The sequence below is a fragment of the Cupressus sempervirens genome, chromosome 3 (genome assembly GCF_028749045.1).
Source record: "Cupressus sempervirens isolate cs-2001-9-10 chromosome 3, ASM2874904v1, whole genome shotgun sequence".
Lineage (NCBI taxonomy): Eukaryota > Viridiplantae > Streptophyta > Pinopsida > Cupressales > Cupressaceae > Cupressus > Cupressus sempervirens.
This window is the reverse complement of record NC_143120.1, coordinates 1,020,061,384-1,020,077,953: the sequence shown is the minus strand read 5'-3', so window position 1 is coordinate 1,020,077,953 and position 16,570 is coordinate 1,020,061,384. Positions and strand designations below refer to the sequence as shown.

Genomic DNA, 16,570 nt, shown 5'->3' with positions numbered 1-16,570 from the left:
ATAGAGTTGCGACTCAAGTTTCTTTGCCCCATTTTTCTTAATCAAAGATTGCTTGTATGGTTGTAATTGCAAAAAAACCAACTTTCCAATTACAAAGGACCTTTCTATGCATTTACTATCAAGGTCTTGATAATATCCATTCCTTGCCATATGAAATCTTGCAGACTTGGTACTTTTCTTTCTTTGGTGATGAAACTCCCAAAGGATGTAGCCCTGTACCCACAAAGTGTCTTAAATGGGCTCATTCCTATTGACATATGATAATGGTCATTGTAGTAATATTTGCCAATGTGTAGCCACTTATTCTTAATGTTTTTATGTTTTGTAATATAGTTCATGAGGTATCATTCTAAATACTTATTTACAACCTTGGTTTACCCATGAGTTTGTGGATGGTTTCTTGCGCTAGTAGTTAACCATGTTCTTGCTAGGTGAAAAAGTTATTGCCAAAATTTTGTAGGGAATTTGTTGTCCCTATCACTTACAATATTTGGAGGAAGTCCATAGAACTAGAAAGCATCTCTAAAGAACAACTCTGGTATCTGACATGACTTGTATTTTGTGGAGATGACAAAGAAATGAGCATACCTTGTGAGTGCATTTACTACCACAAAGATATTGTCCTTACCTTAGACTCATGGAAATCCTATTATGAAATCCATGGGTACACTTTCCTATTACTGATTTGGAATATGTGATGGTTGTAGTAACCGTGCTAGTTCATTAATTGTCTTATTATGTTGGCAAGTCATGCATTCTTGTACATAATTTTACACATATTTTTAACCCTTTCTAGAAATATTTATCTCCAATGTGTTTATATATTTTATAGTAGGCTTGATGTCCTACTAATGGGTTATCTTGATACTCTTTTAGAATCTTGCCCTTACTTTTTTATTGAGGAGTCAAGTATAATCTTTGATGCAGGAGCATCTTAGGTGTAAGGGCAATCTTGCATCACTCAAAAATATTTATGTTTCTATCTTTTTGAATAAGGGTGTTTTAGTGCAAGGTTACTATTTGTGGAAACTGAATATTTTTGTAAATTGGTCATACGAGATCAAAATGTTTTGATTTCAGATTTGGAGGTTTATTTTAGTTATATAAGCTTGACAAATGAGCTTCATTGCCATACCATTTGTATTAGTGAAGTTATTGAGGTTTTTGGGTACAAAATCTTTGAGGTCAATTATGAAGGCTTTAGAGGCTCTAGAACAAGACCAAACTCTTATTGACAATGCTTACACAGTCAAGGCATTGAAGATCATGAACTACTATTTTGGAAAAGGAGTTATAATAATCAATTAGAGTTATGATTAAAAAGTTATGGCCTTTGGAAGTCGGGCTACCTTATATTATAATTTGTAATTGATTTGAGTTGACTCTAATGTAATAAATTTGAAAATAATAATTATTTGGGGGTTGGTCGACCTTAAGGATTAGGGCTAAATGTCTAGAACATCCTCAGATGTTGGAAATTGTCTATATAGGAAGGCCCATAGGATTGTCTACGGTAGTTTTGGGTGTGGTTCACAACTCTAATTTACAAAATATTGTAAATGTGGCTTTGCATATTGTATTTTTTAATTTTGTAATTCATTACTTTTGGAGATAATAAGAGGCCTATTTTCTGTTCTTACAAATTGACTTTGTGTCTTTATTATGTTATGTGTTTGCAATATTAAGGTGATCACCCTTCATCACTCTTTCTTTGTAAAGAATGATGCCGTCCTAGACCTTGAAGTCTTCGTTGGGTACATTCTCTTCCAATATTCACTTGTTTAAGGATCCTTGACATATTTTTCTATGGCTTGTTGTTTACAATCTTTTGATATGTTGGTGATATTATTGATATGAAGCTACCTAGATAGAGCACCTTAATTATTGATCCTTCTGATTTGAAAAGAATTGCAAGTTATTATGATTTGTCTTCACCTTAAATCTCCCACAAATTAGGTTTTATCAAAATTTTGCTAAGGCATGCATGATAACCAACATTTCCTTATTATGACTTTCAAAAGTTATTGGATGTTTCCCCTACATGAGCATTGTCCTGATCCCTTCTCTTGACGCATCACATTATCACTCAAAATGCATGGTGAAGTTTAGAATTGCTAAAGCTAGGCAATATTCATCTCTTTGAGTTTCTCAAAAGCTTGTTGGGCACCATCATTCCATGTAAAAGCTCCTTTGTTAAATTTGTGAGGTGGGATTGTGATTTTAGAGAACCCTTTTAAAAAGCAACGACTTTAGCTACATAAACCTACAAACCCTCTGAGATGGGTTAGGGTTGTGGGTCTTGGTCACTCGTTGATGACTTTAATTTTCTTGTCATCCAGACCTTCCCCTTTTGCATTGATTTTGTTTTCGAGGTATATGATCTCTTATAACCCAAACTCACATTTTGAAATTTAGCAAAAATTGATTATGTTTCTAATATTCTCACAACCTCTTTGATATGTTGGAGATGTTCTTCCTATGTTTTATTGTAAATAAATATGTTATCAAAGAATATGAGTAGGAATTTCCTTAACTCAAAATACATGGTTCGTACATGATTGGAATGTCAGTGCATTGGTGAGCCCAAACAAAAGGACAAAGAATTCAAAATATGCATAGTGGAACATCTTGGGTATGTCTTTCTTCATTCTAATTTAATGGTATACTGATCGTAGATCAACTTTGTAAAAATAACACGTGTTGTGCAACTCACCCATTATTTCATCAATCTAAGGAATAAGATATCTATTTGTTATAGTTTTCTTATTCAATGCTCTATGCTCAATACACATTCTTATAGTGTGATGTTTCTTTTTAACTAGTACTACTCATGATGCAAATGTGCTACTACCAGATTAGATATGCACCATCTTTAATGATTGTTGTTTCCTCTCTTGCTTGAATTTTCAGGCATGTATATATGGAGTGGCTATTACTGGTTTTGCCCCTTCTTCCAACTCTAAGAATGTTCAAATCCTCTTTTTCGAGAAATCCCTAGGGGAATATCTTTGAAAACTCTTTTGTATTTTTTCAATATGGGTAGGATATCTACATGGATAGTCTATACTTATGGTTTTGATTTTCTAGTATCATATATTGTATGATCCATTTTCTTTGGTCATGATTACGTATTTTCACCAAATTGTTACAAGAAAGCATCTTCAGGGAGCCATTTGGCAACCCCTTCAATGTAATTTCTCACTACTCATGCTTAAATCATATTTCTAAATTAGCACTATCCATTGAGAATCTCCCTAGGGAATTCATCCATGACATTCCTAAGATATATATCATTTTTGTATATTTGTCACATAAAACTTTCTCTTAATTGTGTGCCCCCCTACGGTGACCTCTAATTGGGGTATTATCCTTGTACAATTGTTTATGGACCTATTTCCAAAGTCCACCTTGAAACCCCTAAATTTCTTGAGTTTTTTAGTTTTCTTCGCATTATCATATGTTTACCAATGAAGTCAAGAGTAACTCTAGAATACACCAAAGTGATTATGTTGTGACTACAACATGTGGGGTCAAATTGCAACAACAATTTGTGACGGAAGTGTGATTTGTGTGTGATTTTTTTTGTTTTTTTTGCAAGTATAAAAAATAAAAATGAAAACACGACATAAATTATTCCCTATTTGATCGACTATGATATTGGAGAGATGCTAAGCTAGTTGAATGAGTGTGGAGATAAGCTAAGACGTCAATGGATTGATGTCAAGTTTTCCATGCTCGTGCCCTTGAAGGTCTTGCCATGCCATTTCCTTGTCGTGCCCATGCCCTTGCTCTGCCATTTCCTTGTTGTGCCCATTCCCTTGCCATGCTGCATTAGGTATTTTTGTGTTCGTTTTCATGCTCTTACCATTTATTTTGTTTTATTCTTCATGTTTTTTTAATTTAACATGATTTTCATTCCATGCAGTTGATTAATCCTCCTTCAATGTACAATACTAGGTTTTCAGCGATGAGTGCCTACAATTTAAGCACTCAATTTTAGAGGTGGGTTTCATACATTCATCTGTACACAGTGTCTTTCTACTTTCTTTCTACTCACATGCCCATTTCAATTCATATGATCATCTAAATATTGTGTTGATTTAAGCTCCCAATATCTAAAGCATTTTTATCAAATGTTGTGGCAAGCATGAAACCCACAATAACCATTTTAGATGTTGTCTATGCTTGTGCCGACTTAGCAACCTTTTATCAACAAAAACACATTCATGGGTATGTGATTAAGAGTGGATTGCAGTCCAATATTTTCTATATACATCTATTCAAGATGCTTGAATAAAAAATTAAAAAATGTGTAAAGTATTTGATGTGATTTGTATTAAAGTTTCTCAACATCTCCAAGTCTATCACTATGGATCTTGGCATTTCTTGTCCATCTCATAAAAAATATCAATGATCATAGTTCAATAGAATGATTGCATTTCATAAGAAACATCAACTACATTGAGAGTCTTTGCCTATAGCGAGGGATCAAACAAGTCAGATTGGCTCAACTTTGTCTAAAAATTTGCAAACCAATCAATTTTAGTATAGCAAGAATAATAATAAAATGAGTTTGTATGCAATGCTTCTGGAAATTCGATTGTGTTTGAGTTTTTTAGTCACCACAAATAAAACTATGTTGCCAACTAAGTACCTGGGTCGTCCAAATATCACTAGACTGCAAAATTGTAACTCCTTGTGATGAGAAAATTTATTGCTGGTATTTTCCTGTGCATATCAATATTTGCTTTTAGTTAACAATCACCTTAATGTGAAACCTATATATAACATTGCTATCTTAAGCAATTATAACTATGGAAGGGAGTGTTCTATTTTTTAAACAATAAAACAATAAAAACAAACATGGAAATAAAGGATGCACTGTTTTAGAAAATTTTAGATCAATTCTTTATTGTAGACTTCTCCCATTCCTTCTCATCCCTCTTTGTGCATAGTTTGTTTTCTTTATAGATTGTCTTCTTTTTCCTTTCTCATAGAATCAGTACCTAGATTTTTCTTGATTGCTTCAACACGTACTGAGCATTACCAACACTTTATGATTGTTGTGTGTGTCGTTATGTTGTAAGAATTTGCCTTAGGGCAAAATGACACAAAGATCAAGAAGCTCAAGAACAAAGCACAATATGGACCAAATGATGTATAATCATAATAATAATATGAGAATGAATAATTCATGTACATGTACACTAGAAGTTTCTATATATAAAGGCCTATAAAATGACTAGGAGTTAGCAAAATGATAAGCCTCACAACTAAGCACATGTACACCAAGCGTGGATTATCCTCCATTGAGTACAAGAGTTTGTGCGATGATGAGAGGATTAGCTTATACAGCTGTATCTCACAAAAAAATGTTGTTGACACCATGTGCTTAATTCGAGTGCGAACAATTGTATTGTCTACATAACAACTCAGTTGAATATGAAAACTCCAGTGTTGTCAACAAAACAACTCATATGGCTACGCATACTCCTAGGTGTCTACATGACAACTAATAAAATAATGCATTTAACCTAAGTAAACTTAAGTAAAGTGTAAATAATAATTAATTATTTACACTAACACCCCTTCTTAAGTGCAACTTAGGGGAATGCACTTAAGCTCACAAAAGCTATGATGAAAATGCATGATGGGTCCCGATGACTAGGCCATGTTCGGTACCTATGTACAAATGAAAAGCTCTACATACAATGCGATGCAATGCAATGAAATCTCTCTGAAAATGGAGAAAGAGGGAAAACCTCATGGGAAAAACCCTCCCCCAAAAAGAGAGATATGTACAATAAAGAAGAGAAGAGTCATGTGACCCCTTCGATGAAAAATCCGACACCCTCAAGAGATCTCGCAAATGAGGATACTTGACCTCAGTGAAGGGCTTAGTGAAGATATCAAAAATTTGCTGCCCTGTAGGACAATATTGTAATGCAATGACTTTCTTATGAATCAACTATCTGATCTAGTGCATATGAACCTCAATATGTTTTGTGCGTTGATGTTGAATTAGATGTTTTGAGATTTCAATGGCACTTTGATTATCACAATGTATGATTGGGTCTAGGGATGTCAAAAGTGAACTCCTTTAGAATTTGTTGTAACCAAATAGCCTCTGTAGCCGCATTGTTAGCTCCTCAATACTTAGCCCCAGTTGATGAAGGAGAAATAGTGTTTAGCTTTTTACTCTGCTAGCAAATGGGGTCGGAACCAAGATGAAACATGCAACCTTAAGTGCATTTGCGAGAATCAATATCTCCTACATAATCTAAGTTTGTATAACCCACTAACTATAGTCCAGTACCAGTTGCATAATGTATCCCATGTGTATGTGTACCCTAGATATAGTGTAGGATGTGTTTGGTTGCCTTTTAGTGTAGTTCATGTGGCTCTTGCATGAAGCAAGAAACCATGCCAACTGCAAATGAGATGTCAGGGTATGTATGTGTCAAGCAGATGAGACTTTCAACCAACTATCTATACAAAGTAGCATCAACAAGTGGAGTGGAACACTTTGCTACTGACTTAACACCTGAAAGGAATGGAGTAGATGTAGCCTTGCAGCCACTCATGCGGAACCAAGCAAGTAAATCAAGAGCATACTTGGGTTTTGATAATGTGATCCTTGATGAAGAATGATGTATCTCAATACCAAGGAAATAATGAACTACACCCAAGTCTATCATCAAAAATCTGTCCTACAAAGTAGCCTTGACACTATCAATGATGGATGGTGTACTACCTATAATGATCAAGTCATCAACATAAAGCACAAGTAGCAAGTGAGTTTCATCCCGCTGAAGAATGTAGACATTTGGATTGGAATGACATCTATTGAACCCTACTGAGAGAAGGAAAGAATCCATCTTGGCATACCAAGCTCTTGGCACTTGTTTTAGTCCATAGATAGACTTTTTCAACTTGCAAACCAAGGTAGAATTCTGAATGAACCCCTGTGGCTACTCCATATAAATCTCTTTATAAAGATCACCATTCAAGAATGCACTCTTCACATCCATCTGATGAACAACCCACCTTTGAGCTGCTGCTATAGCTAGTGTCAAACAAATGGAGTTCATTTTTGCAATTGGTACAAAGGTCTCAATGTAGTCAATGCCAGGCACCTGAGAGAAACGTTTTGCAACAATTCTAGCCTTGTGCTTATCCACACTTCATTTGTTGCAAACTTGGTTCAATAGATCCACTTACACCAAACCAATTTTCTTCCCTTAGGAAGAGAGACTAAGTCCCAAGTGTCATTTCTCATAAGAGAATTATATTCTTCCTCTATTGCTTTATCCCATTCTAGAATTCCTGAAACTTCTTTGAATGATTGAGGATTAGAAGCAACTGCAATATAAGCATGAGGGAGTGAGTTATATTGTAATCTTGTCCTCCTAGTATCTAAAGGATTCCTTGCCAATGGTCTTGCCGCATCTAATGTCTGTTGAGCCCATTTAGGTCTAGTGGAAGAAGATGTAGAAGGTTTATCCTCAACTTCAGCTGGCTAATGCCTCTGTTTGGGTCATGGGCGAACATCTTCCAAGCCACTGTCATTACTGTCACTCTTTTTAATGGACGAAGGAGTTGAAGAAGTAAAGCTGGGACAACTTTCTTCAAAGTGTACACTCCTCTCATAGAAAATGTCATGTCTCTAGATCCATCAACTTGTAGGCTTTATGAGAATCCGCATATCCAAAAAAATGCAAGGTTTACTTTGAGGTTCCAATGCCTTTTGTTTTTGTGGAGGTATTGGTGCCCATGCTAGACAACCAAAGACTCTAAAGTGCTTTTACAGAAGGTTTCCTTCTAGTCCAAACTTCAAAAGGAGTTACACCATCCAAACCTTTATGAGGACTTGTATTCTGGATGTAGTTAGCACAATTCATTGCTTCAGCCCAAAAGACTTGATCAAGAGACTTATGTAGTAGCATGCAAGGGGTCATCTCATTGAGGCTTTTGTTTTTCCTTTTAGCAACACCATTCTGTTGTAGCATGTATGGTACTGAATGCTGAAGGTCAATTCCCTCTTGAGTACAAAAGTCTGTAAGTCTTGAGTTCACATACTCCCCTCCATTTTCTGTTTGAAGGACTTTGATGGCTTTCTTTGACTACTTTTCCACTTGAGCCTTGATGTTGAGAAATCGTTCAAACATTTCACTCTTATGAGCCATGAAGAATACCCAAGTATAGCAAGAGTAGTCATTAATGAAGGTGAGTGTATAGCTAGACTTTCCAAATGATGGCATTGGAAATGGGCCTGCCACATCACTATGAACCAATTCAAGAACACATTGTGCTCTCCAAGACTTACTCTTGTCAAGCATTTTTTTTGGATGCTTTCCAAGTGTGCAAGCTGAACAAACACCTTCTGAAAAATGGACTTGAGTTAGACCATGAACCATGTTCTTGTTGTTAAGCTATTGAAGATACCTATAGTTGAGATGTCCAAATCTCTCGTGCCACAATTTTCTTTTTGTATTTGAATGCATTAACAAGGCTTGTGCATTAGATTTAGGCACAAAGGAAGAGAAAGTGTAAAGCCTTGAATCATGATTAGCTTCACCTATTGCAACCATAGAATCATCTTTGATCCTTTTCACAACAACTGAATCTGGAAGAAATTCAACCTTGTTTCCACCTCCATAGTGAGTGATTTGGTAGATTGAAAGAAGGTTGGAGGTAAGATTAGGAACATAGAGACATCCTTGAACGCTCCATTTTCCATCTCAACTTTACCTTTTCCTTCAACTTCCACTTTAGTATCATCCCCTACAAAGATGTAAGGTACCTCAGAAGGTGTCATAGAAGAAAAATCTCTCTTTGAAGCACCCATGTGATGTGTGGCACTTGAGTCAATAATCCATTCTCCCTAACTAACAGTGTTTGTGAGTAAAGCTTGCCCTTTTCTCTTAGAATCTAAAGATGAAGACCCTTTCTCCTTATGAGTATTAGGCAATGGAACATTGCGCTTCTTCATGATGTTTTTCAACTCATCAATTTTCTTGTGATAACACTGATGTTCGTCATGACTAGTTCTCTTGCAATAGGCACACTTCTTTTCCTAACTGTTGTCCCCCTTTTTGTTGGTATTAGGAGAAGACTTGCCTTGTTGATTTGATTTAGGTGTTGAATTTTCTGTGTCCCCTTGTTTGTTATCTTTCCACTTCTTCTTTTTGGCCTTTCCTTTGAACTTTCACCAATTGAATATTTAGAACTCTCATTGTTAGCCACCAATGCCTTAGACTTTGAAGACTTGAGAATCCCCATTGTTATCAACTTAGCTTGTACATCCTCTAACAATTGAGCATAGACATCAAAGGTGATTTTCTTATTGGAAGCCCCTAAGGTAGTCTTTGTGGTGTTGAAAGAGGAGAAAAATGTGAGTATTTAGATGGCAGCTTATTATGAATGAGATAAATCAACCTGTCATCCTTAATGGGACTACCACAATCATTAAGTTCTGTTCTCAACTCATTCACCTTAATGATAAAATCCTGGATAGAATCAAAGCTCTTAGGATCTAGGGAGATAAGTTCATCTTCAATCTTGTAGACATCCTCCTCAGTCACTTTCCCATATAGATTTTAAAGAGCATCCCAACTTTCTTTGGATGTATTATATTTTATGATATGATAGAGGATCTTATCATCAACCCCTAACCTAAGGAGTTCTAGGGCTTTCCTATCTATCGTTTCCCAATCACAAATTTCACTTTGAGATACATGATCACCTATTGGTTTAGGAAAAGATCTATCTACATATTGAGAAACTTCTTCATTCATCAATTCACACCATTTTGTAACTAACCATGTGGCATAGTTATGTGGTGTTAATTTTGGAATCTTAAGATTTTCCATAATGCAAGGAAAGAAAGATAATAGCAAGAAAAGAGGAACACAACACCAAGAGACACCCCCCTTTTTCACTCAATCAAACCAATCTGCGCCCCCGCCAACCCCCACCCGCCCCCCCCAAATGGATGATTTTGACACTTTATACTTAGTGCATTTACAATAGGCCACTTGTCAAAATGGACAAAAGTGGACTTCTGATTTTTCTATTTACAACCTCCTCTTGGAGTTCAAATCTGGTACTAAGCATTGTACCTCAAATGTATAACAATTTTGAAGTTTGATCAAAGTAATACAATGCAAAAAAGGACCTATTTCTAAAAGTGGTATTTCTATCCACACAAGCTTATAATCTAATTGCAGATATGAAAAGTAGACAAAAAATTATTAACTTTCAAAAAAAAAAAAAAGGAACTTGAAAATGTGTCCAGATGAGCCCATATGGAGCATTTGAAGTTGCAAAATGTAAGATTGGACAAATACAAGTGCCAAAAACTGAATTTTTTGACAAATCCATGCACCAAAACTAGAAAATAATAGCACTAGTAGAAAATTTAAGAAACTCTAGCCAACATATAAAAAAAAAATTGCACCTAATTTGGAGTCCAAATGACTGAGATATGGCCTCTTGAAGTTGGACTATCAAATCAAAATTGCATATGGTGAGGGGACTGCTCAGGAAAACATGTCTTAAAATTGACATCCAAACGACTGTTGTAGTAGTGAAATTTGGCTTGGTAGTGATGGTCAAATGATCGTCAAATTTAGGCTCGTGAAATGCTGACATTAGCCAAAAAGGACCCGTCTGGATGGTGTGGCAGTTAGTACGGTTGATGTGTCAAATTCGTAAGATACAAACTATTGACGTGGCAGTCCATAAAAAGTTGATGTGTCAGGTCTGGAGTGACATGTTCTACGATGTGTTCAAGTGCTGATGTAGATTTGCATGGCAGGTGAGTCACGACAGACGTGGGGTGATGGGCTGATGTGGCTTCGCATGGTAATGCTACATGGATAGCTTGAAGCGAAGGTCATCAAATGCAAAAAAATAGCGTCGAAGGTTAAAGAGTGGTCTGTTGGCAATGGAGGGTCTAGCAATGGTGGTTGACAAGGAAGATAAAGTAGGCTGGAGGGATGCCGATGGGTGATGTGTGGGACTTTAGTCCCACATGCACCCCATTTTAAAAATGTTGAGATGTTTAAAATAAAAGAGTCACAGAGGGTTAAGCGGCTTAAAGGTCATTGTTGTATGCCTATCGCATTGTGTATATGTCACCGAAATGTGGGATGTTGTCGGTTATGTGAGGAAGTCGACTGCAAAGAGGTCTGGTTCGTTGGTTGTAAGGAATATGTCGTGGAATAAAAATTTCCCTCCTACAAGCCTAATGGTCAATTTTTTTAACTAAATATTCCAGAAAAAGAATTTCAAAGAAATTGCAAAGACGCAAATAGCTGCAGATTCTCCCGATCTGAATCGAAGTCCTCTGAGAGGTGAAGAAAAAATGGTTTCCAATGGCTATGAACTGATGCTCTCTTAGCTTTGATACCATGTAAGAATTTTCCTTAGGGAAAAGTGGCACCAAGATCAAGAAGCTCAAGAATAAAGTACAATATGGACCAAATGATGTATTATTATAATAACAATATGAGAATGAATAATTCATGTACATGTACACTAGAAGTGCATATATATAAAAGCCTCTAGAATGACTAGGATTTAGCAAAATGATAAGCCTCACAACTAAGCACATGTCCACCAAGAGTGGATTATCCTCCATTGAGCACAAGAGTTTGTGCGATGATGAAAGGATAAGCTTACATAGGTGTATCTCACAAAAAGATGTTGTAGATACCATGTGCTTAATGAGAGTGTGAACAACTGTGTTGTCTACATGACAACTAAGTTAAATATGCAAACTCCTGTGTTGTCAACAAGACAACTCATATGACTATGTATACTCTTAGGTGTGTACATGACAACTAATAAAATAATGCATTTAACCTAAGTAAAATGTAATTAATAATTAATTATTTACACTAACATATGTTCCTCAAAAACATTTTCAAAATGTGTTATTCCTAAAAATTTGGAAGAACATGACTATTAATTAAGGTCGACTAAATTATACAGAGCATGGAATCAAATACTAGGAGCTAAAAAAATGCATATGCAATAGGCAAGTCTAATGCCTCTTCATGTGAATGGGGTAGCTAGCTTTGCTTCTATTAAAAAAAGAAGAAGAATGTTTAAGGTTTTGATACTCAAGAAAATTTTAGTTGTTACAAAATCAATTATCATTATTTCCATAATCCTCATTATTAATTCAAATTTGAATAACTTCACAATTCACTTGAAAAGTTGAAACAATTACATGAAGAGTCTTCAAGGAAGCGATGTAACAACAATGATCTCCCTTTTGTATCTCATTATTTGAGGGAGTCACAAAGTTTATTATTCAATTATTGCTCTTATGATATAAATTTGATTTAATTCTTCTTTCTTGTAAATTGCTAGTGTGAAAACCAATGCCACTTTATTAGCATTATCTTTGGCACCTCTTTTACATATCCAAGTTGCTAGAAAGAAAGAGTTATGTACGTTGCAATTGATAGCAATTTGGCTAGGGCATGAAATGCTATCTAGACTTCCATTCAATGCAAGTGTGTTGCATCACTTATTGAGTTGGCATCCATTTGAGTATGATAAACCCCCGTGCTTTCTTCGACTTCTACCTTTTATCTGAAACAAATTAAGGAGGGACAAACTCTTATGATGGAAGTGCAGAGATGAGAATATTTTTCTTTTGTGATTTGCAAGGTGTGAGACATTTTCTCTCTTATGATCAGTTCTAAGGTTTTGACTGTGATGTTAGTGCCCTTTAAATGATGGGCTCTTATCATTCCGTGTTCATAACTTTTGGCTTAGATATTTTTTAAAAATTTTGTGTACCTAATGAATTAGTAATTGTGTTAATCCTTTACAATTTTTACAAATTTTTAGCTTTCAGATTCTATTTTATTTGAGGGATTGTATTGTTGTTAGGGATAATCTTAATATTGTTTTTATGAACTAGTTTGGTGAACAGAGGCAACATTATGTTTTAGAGGCATTGGTTTTTATGTCCATGAGAATGTGATAACAATTATTGAGCAAAGAATCTATATAGGTTTTGCTTGAAACTTATGTTATGTATTGTAGCAGTCTCTTTTAAACTTGTGATAGTGAGTTTTCTACTTTGTTTGATACAATGGCAGTTAGCTTAGACCTTTCAATTGCAAAAACAAAGGTTCTTTACATCAGTTTTGGTCACAAAAGAATCGGCAATGGTCTAGAGTGGATACTACATGGACTAGGAAAGAAGAGGTCGGAGGAATGAAGGCCCTCAAAAAAAAGACTTAGGAGATTAGAAGCCATGAAACCAATTTAAATCTAGATGAATTCTAAATGGAATGGAAGAACTAAGGAAATGCAACTAAACTAATATACCCTAGAGAGACACTTAATGAAGACACGACCAAACAAGGATCCAAAGTATCCAAAGTGGAAGTGGATATTTCAGGCATTAAAGATAAACTTGACACAAATTTATATCTAGATAGCAAAGGATATAATTGAACTATGACCACAGATGCTGTAACAACTATGAGATGAATTCCTGCCTACTAATTACCAATAATTATTTATACAATTTCAAACTTAAAATAGGGACTTCAATAAATGCGAGTGTATTTGAGAGTAATAAGATATTGCCTTATTAATTAAATCATTTTGATTTAATTATTAAGTCTCTTTTTATCTCTATTTTACTTAAGCTAAACTTTAGACATATAATAATTAATTAATTTATTAATTGTTATCATGCAACCTAGGTTAGATTCTTGTTAGGGTTTTGATCTCCTTTTATAAAGATTGATCTCTTTGTAATTTGTTCATTCACTTTTGATAATAGCAGTTTTATCTTTTTACTCATCAAGAATGTCTAATCTATGGATTTGGCAATTTTAGCCTCCATAGCTTTTGTTTCTCTCTTTCTGTGACAACTATTTGCCTGCAGGTGATTCTTGGGAGTTGTGGGGTTGATCTTTCATCAACTTCAACATGGTATCAAAGCTCCAAATCTTCATTCCCTAATTTTGTTTATGAGAAGTTTGGCTTGGCTTTCAGATCTCTATTTTTTGTTCTAAGGGTTTCATTTTTCAAAGATTTTTCTTGTATTGAATATGGGGGGTTACCATTTTTTGGTGCACTTTAAGCCTAAATGAACATCATCGTTGAGCTTAGAGTGCCCAAAAACCCCTATTTACATATAAAATTTGTCCAGTTTGGACACAAATGAAACTTGAGGCTATAAAATATTGCTCCCAAATTGCGCAGATTTCTTGAAGTGACAATTCTCAATTTGTTTTTTTTGCATATTCCCCAAGGTGGCAATTTCTGAATTTTAGTACACAAATCAATATTTTTGGCTCAAAAATTGAGACTTTTTGACACGTTCACTGAGGCAGTGATTTCTAAATTTTAGGACACAAATCAAGATTTTTGGTTCAAAATTTGATATTTTTCATGTTTCCTGAGGCATCAATTTTGTGATTTTTGGTCATGCAAATCAAGACAATTTTGGTAAAGAACTAACACGCTCTCCAAAGAAAATGTTTGTACTAGTAGATACAATTTTTGAGATATTTTGGCACAAATCTCAAGGCAATAATTTTTTTGGTTTTTCAAGCATTTTTTTGACATGCATGTGGTTTTTTGGTCATAAGTTGTTGATCCAAACTCCTTTTTTTGGTTCGAAAGAAGGGTCGAAAAGTTGATTCTGAGCTCATTGTAATGGTGTAGTTTATTTGGATTTTTCATGTTGTTTGGTGGCCTTTTTTTGGCTATCAGAGTCAGATTTTATATTTTGCACTCCAAGAGACATATTCTGTTACATTTTATTTTCCAGATTCTGCTCCAGGCACATCTCATTCAATTTTTTATTTTTTTTGCATTCTGATGGATATCTTGGTTGTTCAAGTCTGGGGATCAATTTTGTTGTTTTAGATGATTTTTCATGGGTTATACTATCTATTATATCAACGTTATGTCTCTTTTGATCTTTATTGACATACTTTTGTAGTATTTTTGCAAACACACTAAGATAAAGTGTCACCTTATTGCAATTTGGGATCTTGCACATCTTTGTGTTTTGTTGTACTCACACTACATTATAAAGTTCCTTGGGGGGTTTCATTTTGGTCATATTCACTGTCTTCGTTTATCAAGTGAGTGTTCCTTCCACGATATTAGCCTCATGATGTGTTGGTGATATGTATCATTCTTCTTTTGTACTCGCGATGTTCTTGATTCTTCTTTCCACAGGAGTTATTGCATTCAATTTCAGTGTTCATGTCTTACCTCTCAACATTATAGGGGGGTTATGTCGGTTCTATTGCTATCTTGGTTTGATGGAGTGAGCTATGTATTCAGTATTTGATCCTATGTACTAGGTGATTGGAGTGGTTGGATACTTATGCATTTCAATGAGATGGATCATTTACTATATAAACATTCTTTCATTCCCATTTTTGGAGGCCATGAAGACACCTTCCATCTTCAATTGATCAGCTCTTCAGAGTTAGTCTTCTCTACCTGGTCATGTTCTATAGAGTGAAGGTTTTTCAGATCAACAGTTTGTCAGTGTTTGCAGCTTCATGTTTTAGTGGTTCATGATCATCTTTTGTTCCTATCTTCTGTGATATTCTTTCCATTTCTTTTTGGAGTAGGGTTTTTCCCATGTGGTTTTCTCTATTTCTCCTCTTTATAGAGATTTGGTTGTGCTTAGGTACCTCATTAGGCCTTATTGTTGGGACCCAATTTGTTTTTAGTAGTAATTTCTAGGTTTTTAACTACTCCCTAAGTTTATCTTGGGAGGGGATTGGAGGAGGGGGTGCTAGAGTAATAAGATGTTGCCTTATTAATTAAATCATTTTGATTTAATTATTAAATCACTTATTATCTCTATTTTACTTAAGCTAAACTTTAGGCATATAATAATTAATTAATTTATTAATTGTTATCATGCAACTTAGGTTAGATTCCTGTTAGGGTTTTGATCTCCTTTTATAAGGATTGATCTTTTTGTAATTTATTCATTCACTTTTGAAAATACCAATTTTATTTTTTTTCTTATCAAGAATTTCTCATCTATAGATCTGAAAATTTCGGCCTCCATAGCTTTTGCTTCTCTCTTTTTGTGACAAGTGTTTACATGGAGGTGATTCTTGGGAGATGTGGGGTTGATCTTTCATCAACTTCAATAGTCTATACTAAGCAATTTATGATATTTCATAAACAAATAGATATACTAGAGAACAAAGGGCAAGCAACCACTAGGAATGTTGATAGCATTTAGTTTCAACTTCAAGATGAGATTGCCTTGGCAAATGTACCTCTATGCTCAAGGCATATTAATGTTCCTTCAAGGTAGAGACAAAACCAAATGGAAAGTCAAAATTGGTGAGTAAAAGGGGTAAAATCACCTAGAACAAAGGAATAGGAATTTCCTCCACACCTGTTGTGAATGAAATGCTAGAAAAATGCATGGATGTGAAAGCTAAGTTTTGAGGAAAGTAAAGATTTAGAGGTAGGGAAGGACAAGACCTTTAGATGTCCCATTCATAAAGACACCCATAGGACCACAAATTTTCCTCAAGGCCCCAAA

The 16,570-nt window shown here is 35.0% G+C and overlaps 1 protein-coding gene across 5 annotated transcripts in view; it reads left to right on the top strand.

The window, feature by feature from the left end:
* Positions 1-3,242, top strand: part of LOC149570249 (ran-binding protein M homolog) — a 212,664-nt gene extending 209,422 nt beyond the window's left edge. For 4 of the 5 annotated variants that reach the window (XM_089822889.1, XM_089822885.1, XM_089822887.1 and 1 more), the window contains 2 exons: positions 2,571-2,632; positions 2,911-3,242. In XM_089822889.1, coding sequence (XP_089679015.1) covers positions 2,571-2,632; positions 2,911-2,998 — 150 coding nt within the window. In that variant the 3' untranslated portion in view covers positions 2,999-3,242. The remainder of the gene's footprint in view (positions 1-2,570; positions 2,633-2,910) is intronic. The other variant, XM_089822890.1, reaches the window with a different exon arrangement.
* The last annotated feature ends 13,328 nt before the right edge of the window (positions 3,243-16,570 follow it).